This window comes from Hermetia illucens, chromosome 4 (assembly GCF_905115235.1).
Source record: "Hermetia illucens chromosome 4, iHerIll2.2.curated.20191125, whole genome shotgun sequence".
Lineage (NCBI taxonomy): Eukaryota > Metazoa > Arthropoda > Insecta > Diptera > Stratiomyidae > Hermetia > Hermetia illucens.
Window position 1 is genome coordinate 80037113 of NC_051852.1, and position 16895 is coordinate 80054007.

The window sequence follows — 16895 nt, forward strand, 5'->3', positions numbered from 1 at the left end:
CTGCTGATGTTTCTTATGGCACATTTAATGCCTTTGGCAATAGCTGTTGAGTTTGAGTTAGATCTTCATGCGATAAGTCCTGCAATTACTCGTCATCATACTTTTGTGGTCTACAAGAGCGGGCCTCATCTTTCCATTGAATTTACCACTTTTGAATTTTCGACACCTTGACTCAGATGTTTGTATCCAAGGAGCAAGTTCACCATAGGTTTCTACCAGCAAACGACGACTTTCAGCACCGAGTTCAACTTGTGTTTGTTTGTAGTTTGCTGCCAGATGAACGAAATAACGTATATGTCAAATCAATAGGTAGCGTACTTTTCGTGGACGGCATCTTTTAGTCAAACCGGTAAAAGCTTATGCATAGACCAGGTATCAGGACGCCAAGAATTCAGTGGGAGTGATGAGCTGGCGGACCTTGGCGCGAGACCTGGTCATCAAATCAATGGTTAGTTAGTGCTTGTTAGAACAATAAAACACTTTTTGGTAGACATTTGTGGCCATTTCAAGGCGGAGCGAACTTAAATTAAATATTCGATAGTCTGGTTAAATTTCATATAGGGGGATGATTTTTTAAAAGAAGACCCTCTAATAATATACTTTTAGACATTTCCCCCCACTATTCTGATCTGGTGTAATGTCTGGAATAAGAGAAGGAGGTAAAAACCCACCCCTTCACATTTGGCACTTAATGTTACTATTAAATATGAGTAACCTCTCTGAATCCTAAAAGTATGATGAGGAATCCTGAAATCGATATCGACGCCAGATTTCCGTAACGATCGTTTTAAGCTATGCTAATCTCCATTTTCGAAAGGAAAATGCTGCCTTTGCAAAGATATGGAAAGGATATGCTGTTTTTATTTACTAAGAATTTATATTACTGAAATATGCATGTCAAGAAAATATTTAGGTTGAATACAATAACCAAGTATCCACTAAAGACCGACACAGAATCATTGAATATCGATATTTTAAATTTGTAACTTAAATTATCAAAAAGACTCGGAGAAAATGGCAAAGACTAAAGATCTGCTAAAATTGACACCTTTTAGCTTGTTATTTGAACCATCTAATTTAAAATAAAACTCGCATATGTACAAATTTCAGATCAGCTTAAATTTAAAGTTATCAAAGTTGGATCGAAATTTAGTGACGTGAGAGTTGTACATGACTCCCAGCAAAGAAATTATACTATAGATGTGAAAAGGTACAACTATCATGTTACTAAAAATCAGGAATGGAGTTAAGGAAGTAATAAAGCTGGTAAAGTAAATATTAGGAGTGGATGATTCATTAAAAAATGGAGCAGTAGATAGGGTTTTTATGTCCACTTTTTTGTGCTTTACCATGAGAACCAATAAACACTAGCAAATAAACACAAAAAACACAATAAAAATATAATGCTCACGTCTACTGTCAGATTATCGATTATATTAGATAAGTGATTTCCGTTATTTTGTTCCGTCTGGTTTTCTTCGTCCGATGAATCTTTTGTTTTTTCAGAGTCTTCATTGTTATGTTTTGGTGAACACTTAATCACCTTGAAAATAAATAAAAATAGAATCCACATATTTTAACAAATTATATATTTGCATACTTCTGAAGTTGGTATTACTGCTTTCGGTTCATATTTCTCGTCGACCACCTAGAATGATATTAACATTTCATTGTACATTTTCAAACCACTTTCATTAGGTTCAGTACTAACAGTCACTTCGTCCTTTTTTGTTAATTCGTCTTCGATACCGGCATTCATGTTTTCGAGAACTTCCAGTTGAGAATTGCCCTCGTTTCTGTTTCCTTGTTCTTCTTGGACATCTAAATCACGCCATATTAGTTGCTAGAAAACAGTTTATATAGTTTACAAGAATATGACATTGACTAATTCTGTTTATACAAAGCGTGAGCTTGCGTTCAGTGGTAATATTCTTGGTTCCTCAGTGATCCGTCGATGTACTGACACTAACAATGAACATTGATTTCTATCTTTTGCAGAAACTGTCAAAGTGCTGTCTGTAAGGCAAGTAGCTATCTTCCCTGTTTTATGTAAGCACCAAGCAAAATTTCCTGGGACTTGCACCAACAAAATTTTCCAGTCGTTGCCATTGTCATAGTGTTCAACTTGACTAAGGTTGTACTTGCATAGCTCAGAGAATATCGGCTTTAATAGCTGAAAATACACGAGGCATTGAAAATAAAAATACCGTTATTTTCAAGATTCGTTTCTTACATCAAGTTGTTCGCCCGAGAAAACTTCGGAATTCACTTGAATGTTGATGTCTGTTAGTTGTTGGGAAGAAATCTTTCTCGTCTTCTCCAACAGGGTTTCTGTTGTAGTTTTACATAATGCCACCGATGATGTAGAAACATCCTTGGAGGTGGTAGTTGAAGTGGCAACGGTTTCTATAGTAAATAATTGAAATTCGTTTTTAAATAAGATACATATATTCATATATGAATAGTTCTTTTCTATATTATATATTTACTAACAAACTGCAACAAAAAGAGTTTAAATTAGAAATAAGACTTTTAGGTTTATTTATTCGTTGACGAGACGGAAGAGAAAAGCCGATAATGATAATCGTCATCTCTTAAGTTGTAAGTTGAAGAAAAGGTATATACATTTCAGAGAATGTGTGACATTTCCGTTATTATCACATTCATTTATATTGCATAATATAAAATGAAATAAAATTGGGGTGGATACTCTCACATAATATATGCATATATTACGTGCTACGTACTAATGAAGCAAATGCACCCTCAAATGATCTTTATATAAGAAATACACAAAACCTTTCATACCTGGAGCGTCCATCTTCCGGTTTCCCAACTTGTTTGTATGTAAAATTCAGGGATAGTACACCACATAGCATACTACATGTAGTCCAAATAAAGCGGACGTTGCGAAGACAATGTCAGGCTTACAGATTTCCAGACCTAAAAAAAACAATTGGCCAGAACAAGTCGGTCGCTCCATGAAGCCCTAAAGGATCAACGGGAACAGGAGTTACAAAGTTACTTACGAGGTGTATCGCCTACTGCATCAACTGATTTTTTCCTATGATCAATGCGAATCACCTCTAGGATCAGCACAGAAGGCAGCTGGGTAAGACATGACGCCGAAAAAGGGACAACATATGCAAAACACCTGTAAAAGTTATTCCTCACCCACTTGGCGGAGATGGAGTCAAATAATTCCTCAGCACAAGTTTGGCTTTCGAGAGAAGCATGGTGTAATCGAACAAGTTCACAGGATCGTCTCTGAGATAAGGAATGCACTGGAGAATAGAAAGTATTGCTCAGCGGTCTTTTCGGATGTGGCGCATGCCTTTGACAAAGTGTAGCACGAAAGATTGATTTCTAAGATAAGGCAATTGCTTGCAGTACACTCTTTCCAATCCTTTCTTTTGGAGCGCAGAGTGAATTGCAAACACTTCACGTCTTGCGAGTATAAACCTAAGCTGGAGTCCCTCAAGACAGTGTCCTTGGACCGATACTCCATCTCATTTATACATCGGATGTATCAACTGATCCTAATCCGATAACTTCAACATTTTCAGATTATATTGCCATTTCAACAGTTGCACCATCTATTCATCGACTTTAAAGCCGGCTATGATAGCATAGCCATGGTAACACTGTACACGGCCATGAGAGAATTCGGTATTCCGACGAAATTGATAAGACTGACTAGGCTGACCCTGACCAATGTGCGAGGCCAGATAAAAGCAGCAGGATCACTCTCAAGACCATTCGACATCATGATGTCTATGACAAGAGGATGCCCTACCATGCGTCCCCTTTAACCTGGCCCTCGAGAAAGTGATCCCTGATGCTGATGTAAATACAGGAGTTACGATCCTCTTTAAGTCCACCCAACTACTGGCCTATGCTGACGATATCGACATGATGGGAAGAACCACCCGAGATGTACAAACTGCCTTCATCCAGATCGAGCAGGCGGCCATTGGGACGGGATCTTGAGCTGCACATCAATGAAGGCAAGACAAAATATATGGTGGTCAAACGGGAAGAATAAAGATAGGAGAATACAACTTTGAGACCGTTGACAGTTTCCCCTATCTAGGATCGAAAACCGATAACAGCTACGATGGTGAAATCCACGCAGGCTTGTTATCAGCCAACAGAGCCTATTTCAGCTTACAAAAACTGTTCCGCTCGAAACGTCTCACCATAGGGTCAAATCTCTTACTGTACAAGACTATGAGGACTAGTACCTCATGTATTCCTCGGAAACTTGGGTTCTTAGCAAGAAAAATTGCGAACTCTTGGCCGCGTTTGAGAGAAGAATCCTCCGAAGAATTTTCGGCCTCTTACATGAAGATGGACGATTCCGTAGCCTACACAATGACGAAATCTATGAGCGATACCATGATCGTCCGGTTGTGGATAAAATCTGGCTCAATAGGTTACGGTGGGCGGATTACTTAATCCGCGGTTCAAATCTCACTGGTGGCAGTGGGATTTATATCGTGATTTGACGTCGGATACCAGCCGACTCAGGTGTGAATGAGTACCTGAGTCAAATCAGGGTAATAATCTCGGGCGAGCGCAATGCTGACCATATTGCCTACTGTAGTGTACCGTTATGGTTTTGAATGAAGTACTCTAACACATTTTAAGGCCCTGATCCAAAATGGATTGTTGCGCCAACTTTTGTTATTATTACAAAATGGAAAATTCACGTAAGCGAAACGAAGTGCTGTTACGTCACTTTCACCCTGAACTGCGTAATTGCCCTAAGGTCCCAATTAATGGTGCAATGATCCCTCAACAGAATGATGCAAAGTATCTCCGTTTGCACCTGGATAGACGACTAACGCGGAGAAAGCATGTTAAGTGGAAGGAAATGCACATGAAGCTTCTAAACAAAAACTCTATTCTGGGACTCGCCTACAAACGCCCGCTCCCCAAAGCCGTAATAAAGCTAATATGGATACGGAATTCAACTGTGTAGTTCAGTGTGCACATCTAACATCGAGCTGCTACAAAGAGCCCAGTCCAGGATACTAAGGGACTCGACATTGGGAGAGAAGATCTCATTTCAGGTAGTAGTACAAAGCAAGGTTAGCTTCCTATCATAACCCCTTAGCCAGGAGACTGCTACAACAGCACAACAGCTACAAGCCTAGTGAAAGTCGATTGAATTCCTCGGAGAATTGGGTTCTTAGCAAGAAGAATTGCGAACTCTTGCCGGCGTTCAAAAGAAGAATCATCCGAAGAATTTTTGGCCCCCTACATGAGGATGGACGATAACGCAGCCTACACAACGATGAAATCTATGAGCGATACCATGACCGTCAGGTGTGGATAAAATCCAGCTCAATAGAGTACGGTGGGCGGATCACTTTATCCGTATGGGTGAGGATGATCCAGCCGGGAAAGTCTATAAGGGCAATATCTATGGTAGAAAGAGAAGACGAGGCAGACCCTGCCTGAGATGGAACAATGGCGTAGGTCAAGACGCCAGACAGCTTTTAGGGATATCGAATTGGTGGACCTCGGCAAAAAACCGGGATGTCTGGAGTTCCTTATTAAGGCAGGCCTAGACCGGATACCGGTCGTTTCGCCATTGATGATGATGAAAAAAACGTTAAGGGAAATAACCAGTTAGTTTTTTATTGGTGTTGTTGTTTAAATACATTTAAATTTGTTATCTTGAGAGAAAAAACAAACATAAAAAAAAACTTAACAGAAAAAGTATGCCGCAAGAGATTTCGCAGGATCGTTTTCTTTTCCGCTTTTTCTTTCTGCTCTTTTCTCCGCTCGTTCCTTCATTATCGCCGACATCAGCATTCCCATTTTAGGCGTGGATGTCCTTTGTCACTATGAATTGCACAACTTCTCTTAGGTCATCAGAAAGAATCTCATCCTGCTCACCTTTTTCAATCATTTTTGAAGACGTTGATGACCCACGTATCCGTGCACATCTTCAAAAATGCCGTAATATCATTACCCACTGTAGTCTCTCTGAGTCCGTTAAGCATGATGTTTAGCACGACATTAACAATACTGGCTCCCCGAACTTTTCTAAAGTGCGTCCTTTACCACCATAAAAGCTCGCAGTTGCGCGGAACGAGTTCGAAAACTTCTTAAGTAGGGTATTTGCAGACTTTCGAAACGTTGTTGGTTTTCGCCACTTCATTTGGTTCCTAAACCCAATGGCGAATGGAGACTTCTCGTCTTCGTCTTCTTCTCAGACGATTCCAGACCGATGCCAAATTGCACTCATCCACAATTTTGCGCATTCTCCGTATTTTCTCGCCATTGGACTTGGTCAAGGCATACTATCCCTGTAGGTCCCAAAGACATTCCGACAACGGTGATATGCACTACTTCCGGACTCTTCGAGTTTACTAGGATGAGTTTTGGACAGTGCAACGCGGCACTAACCTTTCAGAGATTCATCCACTCTGTGCTGCGAAATCTACACTTCTGCTTCGTATATTTCGATGGTGTTCTGGTAGCGTCTTCCTCTAAGTCTGAGCAGTTAGAGCACATCTCCTTGAGACCGGTCTAGTATTTAACGTTGAGAAATGCAAATTCCTATAATCGCAGGTGATTACCTCTGAAGGTACACAACCGGACCCAATCAAATTTCAAGCGATTTCGAGTTTCTCGCTTTTGAAAACGATTAAGTATCTGGGAAGGTTCTTGGATATGTTAAACTTCTACCGTCGTTTCTTACCAAAGGCCGCCCATCATCAGTCGATCCTTAACACTGGGCTGAAGACCGAAGACTACCTGGCTCCTGACAGAGCCAACTTCGGTACTTGAACTTTATCAGCCGGTGCACTTCCGATATTCAATACGTGTCTAGAAAAAAGAACTTATTTGCTGGCGTTTTGTCACATGTTGCAGAGATCAAGATAACCGCCATCAACGATTTTCCGGCAATCGTGGAAGCGCAGAAGGACGACGCAATTTTTCAGAGCTTGAGGATCAACATTTGCGGAGTTTCCTATCTTCGGCTCAGCATCCAGTTCCGTTCACGATGTGGCACACCCAGGCATTCGGACAACGAATCGATCAGTCACTACGAAGTATTTCTGGTCGTCCATGAACAAAGACATTAATTCTTGAGCCAGACAGTGCATCGCGTGCCGGAAGTGCAGAACTACAAAGCATGTGAGGAAAGAGGTAGACGTATTCCCTCGGTCCACCAAGTGTTTCCACACTATCTACTTTGATTTAATTGACCCTTTGCGATACTTGCAAGGTTTCAGGTATTGTCTCACAATCATCGGCGGGTTCATGCGGTGGCCTGAGGCGATACCTCTAAAAGATAGTACTAGACAATCTTGTGCTGAGGCCCTCTGTCGAGAATGGATTCAACGCTTTGATATGCCGGCAATTATAATTATTTAATGCAGTTTGGGTTCTTTCTTTTCTTAAAGTTGGGCAAAATCCTCGGCTTTAAACGCTAACGGACAACTGCGTACCACCCGGAGTCCAATGGATGCTTAAAAGGTGGCACAGGTCGGTGAAGGCTGCTATAACGGTCCAAAATAACTCTTCTTGGTCGTGAGTCCTACCACTCGTTCTACTAGGCCTCTGGACAGCCAATCGCCAAGAATTTGTTGCGAGTCCCGCGGAGTTGGTATACGTCGAGAACCTGAGACTCCCCAGCAACCCTGTTCTCGACATTAGGTTGGCACTCAACACTATCAGTTTGTTGCGTGTGCTCAAGGACATAATGCTGAAGCTGTTGCTTCAAAATATTGTTCTTATTGTCTTTTCTGCATCATATATTGTTTTGATTAGCATTTATGTACTAAGATACTTTGGTCGGATGAATAATGATTTGTGAGAAACAAGCTTGAAAGTATTGTAAAATAAGTGTAGCAGAAAAATGACCAAAACAACACTACATATAGTAAACTTTACTGCACCTTAATAGCATCATCATTCGGACTTTTTTAATAGTTCATCAATTTAAGTGCCTCGTTCAAACCTCGTCACTTTAGCCCCCTACAACTGGTATCAAAACTAAGACCTGGTTTGGAAAGTACTAATCGAGACCTTTCATTTAATACCCCACATGATGACTTTATTTCGTGAACAAATATTTACATCTCTTTTTGTCTGAATGGGGACCTCCTTAAACACAAGATAGAACAATGTCATTCATCGTATACCGACCAGGGAAAGCAAGATACTGAAAAAGTAGTTGCTTCCCATTTGGTCCGGTCGGACATCAAGTGGATGCGGATTTAGGATCCTTCAATCCTCAAACAAAATGCATTTATGTTGATTGAATTAAATGGTCAAGCGACCGAATAATTGATGAATAATAACGTCCCATGACATTCTTATCTCAACCGATCACAACTGTTTTTGAATATAATTTTATCTTAAGTCATCGAATATATAAATTAGCGTTAGGGAGTCATCCCATGTGGAGGTCGTTTTTTTTGGCTTTTTTTGGAAATTTTTTTGTGAAGAACTGGATGAAGATAAAAATATGAATTATTCACCATAGATTTGTTAATATCTTGAGCGTGCATAGTAATTCCACCCCGATAGCATAATTGATTATTGAAATACAGGGCAACTTATGCACCCATCTCCAAAACAGGTGTTTCCCTGCTGCCACGCTAGAGGGCGCTGTGATCATCTTAAAGAAAAAAGTAAACGGTATTTTAACATACAGACTTAACTACAGTCTGCAAACTAGGATTATTAGAAAATATTAAAAGCTAAATTGTTGGTGCCGTGTTAAACTTTTCTTTGCGAATTTCGGTGGTTTTTCACGGTTTCTTCAATGAATAAAAAAAAAACTACTGCACAAATCGCAATTATCCTAGTTTGCGGACCGTAGAAATATGTTCCGAATAAGCCCTCAAAATTTCAAAAAATTACGTTGGACAGATTTTGGGCTGTGGTGGCAGCCGATTTTCAAAATGCAGTTTGGAGAAAAACGCATTTAAAAAGTAGAATGCGATTTTTAGCCCTAAAACCCTAACTGACCATTAATCTGCTATACCTAATCCATAAACCTTAGGTTTCTTCAAGAAACACGTGTACATTCTTGGCTTCAATTCTTGTCCTTTTAGCGAAGTCATTCGAAGGTCATTCGGATCGATAAATATGAGCTTCATTACGGCGATCGACATAAATCTGACATGTGACTTATCACGTGTTTAACACTATAATTTCCGAACGACTCCGAATATCAAAAAATCACTTTGCCCATATATTCTACACTATACTTAGATACAATTGATGCCAAAAAAAAAATTCGATTCCGCGAATCCGACACACGGGATGACCCCCCTTCAGGGGGTCCATGTGAGGGGTTGACAAAATCGATTTTTTTGCATTGCTTTTGCATAAACTGATTGCTTAACAAGTTGAGAACATGCTGGTAAAATTATTTTCCAAAATGGTTGTTAGTGTTTGGGGAGCAAGTATTCGAAGTGCTTAGTTAAGTGGTTAGACCACTGCAGAAACTTCAAAAAATCGCTCTATTGTTTTCGTTTCCTAAAAAAAGCTCTAAGAGATTGACAATGACGACAATGATATAAGGGATTGAAGTGGGAAAAATATCTAAATAAATATTTCCATTTCCATTCTACATGAAACAACATCGTATTTTGCAGTAAATTACGTTGTTGTTTTATTTTATAAATAATTTTCAGACGATTTTTCTTGAAAATTTTGAACGGTTTTTATCATTGCACCGTTTTTCCAAACACTAACCACTACTTCTATAGCTATATATACATATGAATTTATTATCGAAAAAAAATATCTATTCATAAAGTAAAAATTGTAAGTGCAATTGGATCGGCCATGCGATCTTCAAAAAAGAAAGCTTTATTGAAGAAAAGATATGTAGCCGCCAGGTTTTCTTGCATTACTTTGAAAAATATGTATGCAGTTTATCACATGCACACTTAAGGACTTTTTCATTTTCATTCGAAATTATAGATCAGTTTATAAGTTGTTAGCTTTCTAAATAAATAGTAAAAATTCAAATAAGGGCGATAAATTCATCCTGGTCGTTACAAAAAATAACAAGTCGGGAAACCGGAAGCTGGACGCTTCAGGTACGAAAGGTTTTGTGTATTTCCTGGTACGTAGCACGTAATATATCCATACATTATGTGAGAGTATCCACTTTCGGGTGATATTGACATTCATAGTCTTCAATTTTCAAAGAAGCAACAAATTTGAGGTATTATAACTTTGTTAGTAATAGTGCGATTTCCACCAAACTTGGTAAGATCATGCTCTATATTTTAGCCTATATCACTGCAAAATTGCATGGTACATGGGCAATTACAAAAAATTGTAGTAATATACTATTATTAACTTTATTTAAACAGATATCGGCATGGAAGGTATTTCGGAGCCCAGGCACCATATAGTGGCAGCCTCCTGATTTTTTTCAGATTTTTCGGTTTCGTAGTTTCTGAGAATGGCTCCTTAAAGAAGTGATCACTTTCAACCCCCCGCGCTCCCCACCTTTCCAACGAATGTCGAAACTAAGATCGGCTTTGAAAAGTACTAATCGAGACCTTTAATTTGATACCCCACATGACTATATTTGATGAAAAAAAATTTTACACCCCTCTTTTGCATGTATGGGGACCCCCCTTTAAATTCAACGTAAAAGGATGTAATTCACTGTATGTGTGAGCGTTCACAGTTCCCACCTTTCTACCAAATTTGGTGTCAATCGCTATAACCGTCTCCGAGAAAAATACGTGTGACGGACAGACAGACAGACGGACAGACAGACAGTAAACCGATTTTATAAGGTTTTGTGTTTACAATTTTTTGGATAGTTTCAACCAAATTGGTTTCCTAAAAGTAGTTCTTTTGTTTTCTTTAGTTCGTTTTAAGTATAGTATCAGGTTTTACAATAGATTTGTTGTGGTTTTTGAAAAATGCTGTACAAGTACAAAACCGCCACTGAAGAAGGACACATGTTGTGTCCGAAAAACGTATCTGCATTTTTCAAAAACCACAATAAATCTATAGTAAAATCTGAAACTTTTTTTCAATAGTTTTACTTTTCACTATAGTTTTACTTTCACCCATATGTTATCTCATATTAAAATCTCATATAGCCATTGCTGAATATCTTGTAGCCCTGGAAAATTATCTGAAGCTTTACATGCACCATCTCCCTCGAACTTATTTTACATAACAGGAAGGCAATGTTCAGGTTCACAGAATATATAAAATTAGTCACTGATTTGCTGGTCAACAGAACGATGTTCTGTAATATCCCGCTTGATCGCCCATCAGAAACCTATGGAGAACCTTTAAGCAATCATTGTTTACCGTATTTACAATAACTAGGAGTATAATAACGTCAATGGTCCTAAGACGACAAGTACTTTCAGTGTGGAATACTACCGAACAATCAATATGCAGAACCTCGTCGAATGCGTGAGAATCTGTATTAATGAACTTATTTATCGCCCTTAAAATAAATTGGATTTTTTTGAAATGGTTCTATAGTTACAAAGCGCTAGAATTTCCGATATTTATTATTATGATCGCCAATATCCCCTAAATGGCTCATAACGCGCTCATCACACCCAAGTACCATTGTTAACTGTACGATGCTTCAGCTTTCTCCAGGTCTCCCCAAAACGCCTAACCTTCTCCTCTACAGTTCTGCGCCATGTGTTTTTAAGGCGGCCTACTAGTCGACCATTCCGGAATAGTGGAATCCATTACCTATTATAGATAACAATGTCCTTTTTAAGGTTTTGTGTAAAACAAAACCTTATTAAAATCGGTTTATTGTCTGTCTGTCTGTTCCTCTGTCCGTGACACGCATTTTTTTCGGAGACGATAGTAGCGATTGACACCAAATTTGGTGGAAAGGTGGGAACTGTGAACACTCACGTATACAGTGAATTATCATTATCATTCTATGTCAAAGTTAAGGAGTGGGAGGGTTTCCATATATGCATTTTTTTCACCAAATGCAGCCATGTGGGATATCAAATGAAAAGCCTCGATTAGTACTTTCCGATGTCGATCTTAGCTTTGACATCTGTTAGAAAGGTGGGGAGCGCGGGGGGCCGAAATTAATCCTTTCTTTAACGAACCCATTCCCAGAAATTATCCAACCGAAAAATCAGGAGGCTGCCACTATATGGTGCCTGGCTCCGAAATACCCTTCAAACCAATATCTGTTCAAACAGAGTTAATAATATTATGGTGGTATAATTTTTAGTAATCGGACCCTTTAAGTTCATCCATCATTTGCCGTCACGTACGCTGTAAAATAGAGCACAATCCTACTATTATTACTAACAAAGTTATAATAGGTAAAATTTGTCGCTTCTTTGCAAATCCAAGACTTTGAACGTCAATATCACGCGAAAGTGGATATTTTCATAGAATATATGCATTATATATTACGTGCCATATTCTAATCGGACAAATGTCCACTCAAATGTTTTTATACAAGAAAAACATAAAACCTTTCATACCTGAAGCGTCCAGCTTCCGGTTTCCCGATTTGTTTAAAGGAGTTTTTGAGTAACTGGCCACTTTCCATATACTGTTTCCAGATAACAGCACCGAGAGAGCATTGGCGCGGAACAGCCTAAATTTGTTGTTGTTAGGTGTCTGCATTTTCAAATTTAAAATAGAACAGCGAAAGCGCATTTAGCACAGATAGACAAATTGATCGATGTCCTCGATGTTCTGCCCGTTAATACAGATAGGAAGACCCCGTTGATCAGTCAGACTGCGAACCTTGATTTTATTGATGTTTATCTTCTGTCGGGTGCTATATAAAGCGATGAAAAGCTCCAATATAAACAAAAATAAGATTTTAAAAGAAAGGCTTTTAAAACGTGATAGTATAATTGAAAGCTGAATAAGAATTGCCATGCAAACCGAATCCCTTTGGCGGCAACTGTCATGAAGAAAAGTTTATTGCTTAAGCCGGTGAGGTGCCATTCTACGCTACAATGACCCATTTTTAAGGTTTTGTGTGAAACAAAACCTTATTAGAATCGAGTCGATGTCTGTCTGTCTGTCTGCTATAGCCGATTTATTCGGAAACGGCTGGATCGATTGTCACAAAAATTGGTTAGAGTATGTGATCTGTTGTTCCCTTTACATGCAGCAAGTGGCGCCATTTTGTGTTAAATTTAAGGACTCCATACATGTGAATGGAGGGTGCAAATTTTTTTTTATAAAATGTCTCCATGTGGGGTATCAAATTAAAGGGCTCAATTAGTACTTTTCGAATCTGGTTCCATATTTGATATTGGGTAAAACGTAGGGGAGTGAGGGCTCAAAATATGACCCCCAAAAAGTGTAACAGGTCTCGTTCTCAGAACCTACCCAATCGAAAAATCTGAAAAAAATCACAGTAGTGCATCTCTACTAAATCTAGGCCTCAAAATACAGCTGGTTCTTATATCTGCACAAATAAAGTTAATAATAGTATATTTCCACATTTTAGAAATTTACCCGGCAACTCTCCTTATGTTTATCATAGAAGTATAAAATTTGGCATAGATGTAACGAAGAGCATACTGCACAAGTTGGTCAAGTTTGAAGAAAATCCAACTATTATTAACAAAGTTATGGGCCATTTTTTGTGAATTTCGAGCATTTTACAACCTGTATGACGTCATCATTACATTTCTAATCATCAATACCATAACGAAATGAGTTCTTATGAAGTTTGCGAGGAGTTTCTAATTCAGATAGATATATATATATATTTTGTGCACGAAGTACATCGGAAATATGGACGCGATCAATTTATCTACGTGCATATATATGTAGAGTGTTCGGAAATAGGCAGTTTGTTTGTTTAGGGTGAAGATAATATCTATGTCTGTAATATGTACGTGTTGCTTGTAGTTTGGAAAAATATAAAGGAATTGGTTGGATTTGTATAATAGCTATATACGGGTAGTAAAATGTGCGTTGAAGTTTCTTACATAGAACACAAAACCTTTATACCTGAAGCGCGAGCTTCCGGTATTCCAACTTGTTATTATTTAGAGAACAGCAAAATTCGTACTATAAAAATAATGCTTCCCTACAAAATTCACAATATTCCAACATAGGATTTGAAAGTTAGAATTTCAGTAGTATGGTTGAGGATTCTACATTCTACACTTTGATAAATAGCAAAGCTAAAGGAATAATGAATAGGCCCCACTAATTTCTCAGGCTCGGATTTCCACACTGTGCATGTGTGAAATATGAAATTTTCGCTTGCTCTTTCGCGAATACAAAAATATGCCAAAACGAAACGAAGATACTAAATGAATCGATTAGAAAGTAATTGAAGTAGATTGCATAGGATCACATGTAATGCACTATAAATTGAAGAAGGTTCGTTTAATAAACCATAATTTAATAATATTATTTCTTATAAAATGAATAAAACTTAGGTGTGAATATCTTTAAAAATCTTCTGTAGAATGTTAGAATGAAAGAGGAAAGTCTCTAAATTTTGTTTTATTTTTCATGTAAGTTTTTCATAATTTTATTGGAAGGAAACTGTGGAAACAATAAGTACTCACCATGTGCTTCTTGCTCCTGCTGATTAACTGTACTGGAACTAACTGTTTCCGAGGGAATTAACGGCGCTAGTACCTCTTCCTCATTTGCATTTAGAGAACTTAGTGACTGTGAATCTGGTTCTACAACAGTAACTGGGAGGTAAAATTCTGCAACGTCTAGTAGTTTTTTCATGTGTTTTGACTTTTGGAAATGGTCGAGAACATCTTCCATTTTCAATCCTATTTTACACAGTGCGCATTTCACATCAAATCCCACAACTGAAGAACATTTTAAGAGGTACTTTTTCTCGGATGATCCTTTATGGCGATATTGTACGTAATGTAGAGCTTCCGTTGGAATTTCTGCTAGTTCTGAATGACTAATTATTTCCTAGAAAATAATAAACTTGCTTCGGAAGGTTGTTAACAACATGATTATCTCAACTTACACTCATATTTCTTCTGTTTTCCTCGTTGTATTGGATCAAATTTTGAATCAACTGTGATAATCGGCAAATCACTTTCTCCTTTTATGTTTAGCAAAACACTTTATAAAATTGCACTGAACTTCCTTAAACTGAGAAAACACTCACTCACTGGCAAAAAACACATTAAGTTACCGTCGACACACAAGACTCACAAAATACTGAACTCGATCGCAATAAACAGGCGCGCAAATATAGAACGGTTGGTTGCAGATAACATGAACTGCTGTTAGGTGGGTGGATACAAAAGAGGAGGTAATACATTGGAAGTGCGAGAAGGGGAAATTTGGAATTTGAAACCCGATAGCTACGCTTACATTTATGTACTAGCTTCGAAGTTCATTCCACAAAGTGATTATCAAAATCATCAAAATGTTGGTCAATCTGAAAGAGAGCAGGCAAACAGCAATTTTTTAACAAAAGTAGCAAAATAAAAATTTCTATCTCCCTTTTTTAAGGTTTTGTTTGTAAAACAAAACCTTATTAAAATCGGTTCAATGTCTGTCTGTCCGTCTGTCTGTCTGTCTTTTTTTTTTTTGAGGAGGTGGAGATCTTCAAAAGACGCTGGTCTGGACACACCAGCGTGTGGGATTTTTACCCACTAAAACCACCCCCGACTCCCTCCCTGCCCCGCGGAACCACCATAAGGTATTACATCACGGAGCGGAGTCAGCTCACTCTAGTTTAATCCCATTTCTACTATGCGCGGCGCACGTGACCGCGCTTTTCTCCTTTCCTCTGTCTTTCGCAATTTATCTTGAATAGATGCGATCATGGAGTTGACCGCATCCCAATTCTCTTGATGTGCTAGCATTTTCGGCACCAGATTTTCTGGTACCAGCACCTCTCCTAGAGTCTCCTCTAGATTCCTCCTTTCTTCCACAAATCTCCGACAGTGGAAGAATACATGCTCTGGGTCCTCTGGGACTCCATCGCAATTTGGACAGTCGGGTGAGGTCTCCAATTTAAACCTGTGAAGGTATTGGAGATATCCTCCATGTTCCGTGAGAAACTGGGTGAGATTATAATTAATCTCACCGTGTCGTCCCACCAATCACTCCTTGATGGCAGGAATGAGCCTGTGAGTCCACCGACCCTTTCCCGAGCGTTCCCACCGCCCTTGTCATCTATTTATGGATCTCTCCCTCTCAGCCTTCTTCGTCTGCAATAAGGGAGAGATTGGCTTCGCATGGTATATATTCGCCATCTCATCTGCCAAGATGTCAATGGGCATCATTCCAGAGATGACGAATGCTGCATCATCTGAGACAGTCCTGAAGGCAGAGCATACCCTCAGAGCTGCCCTCCTGTAGACTGCATTCAGTTTGCTAGTGTTAACTGACATCCGCAACGCCTCGCTCCAAACTGGGGTCGCATAGAGCATGATTGAGGTCACCACCCTGGCTATAAGCAACCTAGAGGTATGCCGTGGTCCTCCCACGTTCGGCATCATCCTGGCCAGGGCCATACTGGCAGTGGATGATTTATCACAAACATACTGTACGTGTTGCTTATAGCTGAGCTTCCTATCTATCACCACCCCCAAGTATTTGATGGCCGGCTTGGAAGTGATGATATGATTCCCGACTCTAACACAGGCGTAATTTCTCTTCCGCCGCTTAGTGATGAGGACCGCCTCGGTTTTTTCCTCCGCAAGCGTCAGACCAGAGCTCTCCAACCAGCATTTGACAGCACTGATTGCCTCGCTTGAGTATAACTCAGCATCTTCGAGATGCTTTGCGACAACAACCAGTGCAATGTCATCAGCGTAACCCACCACTGTGGCTTCCTCCGGAAGGGGAAGATTAAGTACATCGTTGTACATGATGTTCCACAGTAGTGGGCCCAATACGGAGCCCTGCGGGACACCCGCGGAAAC

The 16895-nt window shown here is 39.2% G+C and overlaps 1 protein-coding gene across 1 annotated transcript; it reads right to left on the bottom strand.

Annotated features, from left to right (window-relative positions):
- Positions 1 to 829: 829 nt before the first annotated feature.
- On the bottom strand, positions 830 to 15189 carry LOC119654920. The gene is made up of 7 exons (XM_038060569.1): positions 14981 to 15189; positions 14553 to 14922; positions 2234 to 2406; positions 1901 to 2173; positions 1712 to 1843; positions 1601 to 1648; positions 830 to 1543 (listed from the first exon to the last, which is right to left on the bottom strand). The coding sequence occupies exons 1-7, from the start codon at positions 14984 to 14986 to the stop codon at positions 1346 to 1348; spliced, it is 1200 nt and encodes a 399-aa protein (XP_037916497.1). The 5' UTR covers positions 14987 to 15189; the 3' UTR covers positions 830 to 1345.
- Positions 15190 to 16895: the final 1706 nt, after the last annotated feature.

Bases quoted from the DNA above. Each gene is read 5' to 3' on its own strand.
- LOC119654920 (XM_038060569.1), bottom strand. The intron at 2,407-14,552 runs GTGAGTACTTAT...TATTTACTATAG, and splicing joins GCAGGAGCAAGAAGCACATG to AAACCGTTGCCACTTCAACT. The intron at 2,174-2,233 runs GTAAGAAACGAA...GTGTATTTTCAG, and splicing joins TCTCGGGCGAACAACTTGAT to CTATTAAAGCCGATATTCTC.